Raw genomic sequence first — 6,982 nt, 5'->3', positions numbered from 1 at the left:
GAGTATTGATTGTAAAAGGAAAAGGTAGGAAAAAAATTGTTGTTATATTATATAAATATATGTATTGTATATATGTCCTAATTTGGATTGAATGGTGTGCTGGGTATTGCTATATAATTGCTTCCGTGTCGAAATAAAAGATCCTGTAGGACAAACGTCTATCAAGTCCGTCAGTACGGTTTCCTTATTATTTCTGTTGGCTATATAAGATAAACAAATTTAAACAATGAGTGTGTAGTAAACAACAAATTGAATGTTTTAAAGGCATATTTCTATGGAACATTAACCGTATGCAGCCGATCCAGCCCAGATATCAATCTTTCCGTAATAAATTCTCTCATCACCCTAACCTACTAGTTTCGTCTCTTTCTTCCTCTTCTGTTCCTGATAATTTTCCAAGGCGCGGGGAAAGATTTGATGTAGAAATGTTATTGGAGTACTACTGATGATTAGTTTATTCAAATAGATTTCATGCTATAATAGCTTTTCACATTTGCTTGTTGTATTTGAAGCTTAAATACAGTTGCGAATTCCAAGAAATAAAGGAAACAAATCCTTATTGACTGTTTAAATAATTCTAAGCCATGGTTTCTCAATAAAAAAGTCTTTAACAATTTGAAAATTTGGCATTTTCTTATATACAAATGGTTTATTTTTGGGTTCGAAGCAGTTATTGAACTTTAAAAAAAAAAAAATCAGTTTAGATGTTTTAAAAGAGTTTATAATCAGAAGGAAAAAACAATAGTATTGTCAACAAAATGAAAACATTTTAATTTGTATGAACCTAATTAGGCGTTTACACAAACATACAAACTTAAGAACCCTAGATGTAACTAAAACTTTTAAGGTCTAACGCGACAAAAACGTTACTAATAAAAAGTATAAGTCAGAAATTATTCAAAATAACTATGCACAGTTATTTCGGAACACTGGTTCATTTGAACAATTTCAGTCAAATGGCAAATATGATATAGGCAGTTAATATTATATTTGCTGTAGATTCAACTGCCTGTTCATCAACCAAAATATAGATAACACTTATTTATATCAATCTTGCCGGCATTGCATAAGCATTCAGTTCTTCAAAATCCTGTTAAGATGTCTACCACCACCACCACCTACTTTGCCATGGAAAAAAAGATGTATGTACTTCCACCTCTTATAGATTATGTATATTTATTTTCATTTTAGCTTTAAAAATTTCTAATAAACATTATATATACACACGAATATGGAATTTAATTACTTTAACTACACAGTATTGTAAGACTTGGCAGTAAATAAAATTTACAAATAAAAAAAATATAACAAAAATAAATAAATAACATTTAAAAAAAAAAAAAAATTATTTTATGATTTCTTAATATTTTTTTGAATTATAATATGATTTCTCATTTGTAATATTCAATACTACATTAATCTCATTAATATATTTTTTTCAACAGAACCTTATTTGACAGTATACACAGTATGTACCAAATAGACTTTTAAAATAGTTTTTTATTTATTTAAAATTTATTTTTTAGATCTATCCAGACTGAGAATATTTTTTACAATTTTATATCCGGGACTACTTTTAATCAGTGGTTCTGTGTATAAACTATTAGTGATAAAATTTAGTTACAACTTTGTAAAGAGTACTAAATATAAAAATATTATCGCGATTTTATTATTCTGAGCATGCATCAGTTGCATCGTATTATGGGATCTTCCCAGACTTGATGACCAATTCTATACTTATTAAATCTTAAGACAATCGAAAGTATGCAAGGATCCTGAATTTCCTTGTTATCTTTATCCACAGATTCTACATCTGGAACCATTATTATTCTCACAATTGCCTTGAAATTCAACTTCTAATTTCTATTGTATGGGGAAAAAAATCGAGAGATGAGTGTGTAATTTAATTGAATCAATAATTATAATCATACATATTAATTGTTCAAACATTGTGCTAATGAGTTCTGATCCAACAAATGAATTTTATACTTTCATTCTTGTTTGATCTTGTGGGTAGTATATTTATAATATTAAAGCAAATTTAAAGAACAATAACTAGACTACTAGTGTTAAGTAAATTTTATTAGTTTAAAACTAATATACAGTCAACCATGGATTACGTTTTGAGGCTTTAGCTGCATCTTTAGAAGTATAAATTTAACAATTCATGTTGCATATTAACAGGTTGAGAATACTCGCTATAAGATAACTCGTAGTTGATATTCTAGACAGGAACGCAAACTACAAGTTATCTCATAGACGGCATTCAACATGCTAATATATGATCAGTTATAAAATAAATATATTTTTAAAATTGATCAAAAAACATTATAATAAATAATATTTTACTAGGAAACCCCTCTTGTCACACCTACCATATTAATGCGTCATAAACTGATAAAATAAATAAAACTTTTAGGCGTTGTCTCCATCAGAGTAATTGTTTTGCGTCTGGGATATATAGGAATAGTTCTGTTTGCTCATTTTATCTCCTAGCTTGTTATAGTCCAGAACTGTGCTCCGTGACATTTGGTGTTTCAAGACACACCAGCGTTCATTCGGTAAGTCTCTAATAAAATCTTACAAATCCAACAATTACAATGAAACATACATATTTTTATTAGTTTAAAAAAATCACTATTAAATAGTTCTGCGTATATAAATATTTACTTTTATATTAGCTTTGACAAGGCGTATTTAATTTTATACCAACACCCAATGAACGATATATAGGTATTGAACAGACGTTTCACGCAAGGGCGTACCCAATCAGATCGCGAATCAAAGGATGGGCGGGGTAGTTGCCCCTCGTACCCCCTCTGGGTACGCCCATGATTTCATGTAACAATTTTTATTTAAATGTAAATATAAAGTTTGTTGTTTTGCATTTAGTTACGCTAACTTAATCAAGGTTAATTTAAACATAATAACGAATTTAGTTTTATATATTTAGAGTACGGTACAGATTTTTTTTAATAAATTAAGCTTGCTTTGATGATTATATGAGCTATATATTTGGTCTTAGATGAAAATTACTTTGAGTTTATGGCCAAGTATAGTTTGTCATTATAATTAGATCCAGTGTAGAAAATAGTTTATTTATTTAAAATGTATGCAGTTGAAAAAGGGAATGAAATTTCAACTGTATTGTCAGAAATGTGATGTATGTTTAATAACAAACAAGGATAAATGGGAAAACTACTCTTAGTGTGAATGCACCGGAAGATACGTTTTATTTCATTGCAGTTCGCCCAATATTGAAGGAATTTAGGGAAACAATTACTAAATTTGTTGTTAACTATAAAAATTCTGAACACCACAGATTATAGAAATGTATGTCTTTATTTAAAAACAAGTGTTAACTGTAGAAATGAGATGCTAAAAGAAGTTAATTTAGAATAAAATGTTACAAGGAAAATAAATTTATATAAAGCTTTTTTTAATATTTTGAAATTGTAATTTAAAAACTTTTTACGTATTTGTTTATTTTGTATATTTAAACGAACACCTTGACTGACGAACAAAAGTTTAACATGAAAAGTGCCGTTTTTTTAAATAATATTATTTATGTAAACAAAAACTTAATAATAATAAATGCTTATATCTATCTACAAGAAGATATTCTTTCTTGAAGCTGTGTGGACATTTAAAGTAATGTTGTATACTTGAAATATTCACTATTGAAGGGCTGTATTAAAAGAGGTTCCTACTAATATTTTTTTAATAATTTTCGGAGATGAGAAAAAAAGTCTTGCCTTTGACTAAATTAACCTAAATTTTTTAATTATTTTCTATTTTTTTTTTATTAGCTTTGGTGAATTTGTTAAACAGTGTTCAAAATAGTTTTCTCTGAATTGATTAAACTTACTTTTTAGTTTTTACTTTTCAATGAAAATTCAAGAATTTATTTCAATAAATATTAATCTTGATTAAATTATTGCCGCACGTAGCCCTAGTCTAGATATTGTATTTACCATCGTAAACTTTCTTATATAGCAGAACCTTCCTAAGCAGATAACGATCGGACCAGGGTTAGGTCGGTTCGCTCCAAAGGTTGGATTAACCAAAGACGAAAAAAAAAAATGTGTTTTGAATACTAAGCAAATGTATTTTAATTTTTTCCCATTGACTATTTATAGTGTATTTGTAATAAACTGTTTGGACTCTCAAAATTAATCTGTAGTAAAGACTCTGATGGACAATGGGACAGAATATGTATTTTTTACCCGACTACGGCGAAGCCAAAAGGAGGATAATGTGTTTAGGGGTATCACATATTCTGCTCATATAAGGGGTATTCATGATCTTTAGTTTAACATGTTAAACGGAAAAAATCATCAAGGAGGAATATTTCCTTCTTTTGCCATGTTAAAACGATTTAACATGTAACATGGTTGAGAGTCTGTACTAGGTCTTTTAAATGGAGAATGACGTCACGTAACAGACCAGCTGAGCTCGTCATCTTTTTGTTTGTTGTAGTATCAAGCAATTTAAAATTATACATCGGGTCGCCCATAGCTCAGTGATTAAGACACAGTCTTACCAATTTGATGTCTATTGGCGGTGCCGGTTCGAATCCGGCCTGGGAAGTTGACTTTTTTCATTGCGTGGTGGTCCCACAAAATGAAAAACTTTGACTGACCCCAACCATGGTTAGGCAGTATAGGACTCCAATGGCCGGAAAAAAAAATATACATATTAGGGGTATTCATGATGTTTTGTTAAATGTAAAATGTTTTACCATGTTAAATGTTATAAATATAGAATTGTGATCTGCCCTATTGAAAGTCATGTTAAATATTAAGTGCATAAGAGATCCGGATTTTTTGAACAACTTGCTTTACAACCTTTCCTTCCACAACTTCATGTTATTGTTTACTTCTAAGTTTTGATTAAGTTAATTTATTACAAAATGCCTAAATTGAGTGAAAAGTGGAAGCTGTGTGAAAGTATGGCCCCTCAGTGCCTTGTTGATCTTCTAAATTGTGAGGAAGAGAATCAAGACGAGCTAATTGGCAACTGTAATTAAACTATTATTATTAGTATTGTCATTTATTGCTTTATTAGTTATAAAAACATTTAAAACAATTCAACACAAACTACGAGCAAGTACTATGTATAATATTAAATTGCTTGTTACTAAGAAAACAAACAAAATGATGATGAGTTCAGCTGGTCTGTTGCTTGACGTCATCTCCATTTATCAGACCTAGTAATAGACTCTCAACCATGTTACATGCTATATCGTTTTAACATGGTAAAAGAAGGAAATATTTCCCCATTTAACATGATTTTTTTCCATTTAACACGCTTTAAAATGTCAAACTAAAGATCATTAATATCCCTATTATTTGCTCGTAGTTTGTGTTGAATTGATTTAAATGTTTTTATAACTAATAAAGCAATGGATGACAATAATAATATTATAATGACAGTTGCCAATTAGCTCATCTTGATTCCTTCCTCACAATTTATAAGATCAATCAACATGAACATGGCAGTAGGTTACGAGGCGTATACACTTTAAAACAATTAGTTGTTCTAACATTCCATCAAATCGTACAATAAATAATGATGCATATCCTTCATAGTTTCAGACAGAACAGTATAGACCAATAATATAAAAAAAAGATACCTTAATTACACATTGGAAGAAGATAGTTGACCGTATGAAGTAGATTGTAGGAAGATAGTCCGGGTGGCGGTCAATAAAGGTACCTAAATAATAAAAGACAATATTGTACAAAAGTACAATAGCGCACGACCAAGAGATCCCTAGACCAAAACTTTTTGTCTGTATTCTGAAGGTTACTGAATGGATGATAAGCATTGTATAAAGTGTATTAGGTGATTATTAAAATGCGTCTTGGAATATTGCTCTTCTTGAAACAGTTCAAAATTTAAATATTAAATTAAATTTCTTGTTGAAAGAGCATTGGTCGGTTTCTGAACTTTTTCTACCATGTTAGGTAATTAAGTAATTAAGGAACCCAAAATTATTAAATTATTAATTTAAATTAAATTAATATTACGGTGAGCACTCGAGCTGTCAAAGAATATCAAATATTGGAGATATGAAAGCTCTTGTAAACGCAATGCGTTCTTGAACTACGGCAAGGGTGTCCTGAAGAGAGGGATGAATAGTGAAATTTGTGACATCTACATTTTTGGGGCTAAGAAATTTGGACGGAACCATATAACTGGGAAACAGGGAAAACATTCCAACGCATTTATATCTGTTCTTCTTAAAAAAAGACCAGCATATATACATCCATTTTTATTTTATAAGTGAGGGGGAGAATAAAATTTCTTGAGGGAGGCGTGTAGGATATCTCAAATCGGAGGAATGGACACCTCTCATGTAAGGGAAGCAAAAAGATATTGTGTAGTTAATCCCTCACCGTTATGTTAATCCTCATGGTTTTGTCCTGGGATGCAGACATACAAATTCATAGCCTCTTTCTGTGAGATATTCAGAGCATTCTTGGTGTCAAATGCTCCTCAGCTTTCTACATATTAAGTGTGTGCACACACGTGAAAAAGTTTTGTAAATCCACGGCACGTTTTACAAGGTTTTGATAAGGGATCTATGACATTTCTCTAGATTAAGATGTAGTCTTGTATGGCAGGTCTGAAGGAGTTTTGTTTCTCCTACAGGAAATTTTGACCCAAGATAATAGCCTACGCCCCTAAATATAATGCATTGAGTAGACTGTCAATGATATACAGTCATTGAAACATTTTCTTAGGACATTAAATTTTGTCCATTACCTCTTGAATTATTAATAACTCACAAATATTTATTTAAAGTATTTTATTGGAGTTTTAGTAAGTAATTCGAAATTTTTTTTGTCTAATGGGTTATAGATTCGTCCGACGATTTATAGTAAAAATTGATGATTCGTTGGGCTATAAAAGTGTTATACTGAAATGGAGTACTGTTTTCTAGCCTATAGAATTTTATTATCCCTTAGGAATTCCA

General features: G+C 30.1%; 1 protein-coding gene across 2 annotated transcripts in view; it reads left to right on the top strand.

Annotated features, from left to right (window-relative positions):
- Nucleotides 1-1,070: 1,070 nt before the first annotated feature.
- The window catches only part of LOC106677306 (aquaporin), a gene marked incomplete at its 3' end in the record, with an annotated part of 133,659 nt that continues 127,747 nt past the window's right edge, over nt 1,071-6,982 (top strand). Inside the window, 1 exon segment of one of the 2 annotated variants that reach the window (XM_067048539.1) lies at nt 1,071-1,142. In XM_067048539.1, coding sequence (XP_066904640.1) covers nt 1,099-1,142 — 44 coding nt within the window. 2 annotated transcript variants of the gene reach the window in all.

This window comes from Halyomorpha halys, unplaced genomic scaffold (assembly GCF_000696795.3).
Source record: "Halyomorpha halys isolate HHAL.00 unplaced genomic scaffold, Hhal_1.1 Scaffold7.1, whole genome shotgun sequence".
NCBI classification, from domain to species: domain Eukaryota; kingdom Metazoa; phylum Arthropoda; class Insecta; order Hemiptera; family Pentatomidae; genus Halyomorpha; species Halyomorpha halys.
The sequence above is the reverse complement of the archived record's forward strand: the minus strand, read 5'-3'. Positions and strand labels throughout refer to the sequence as shown.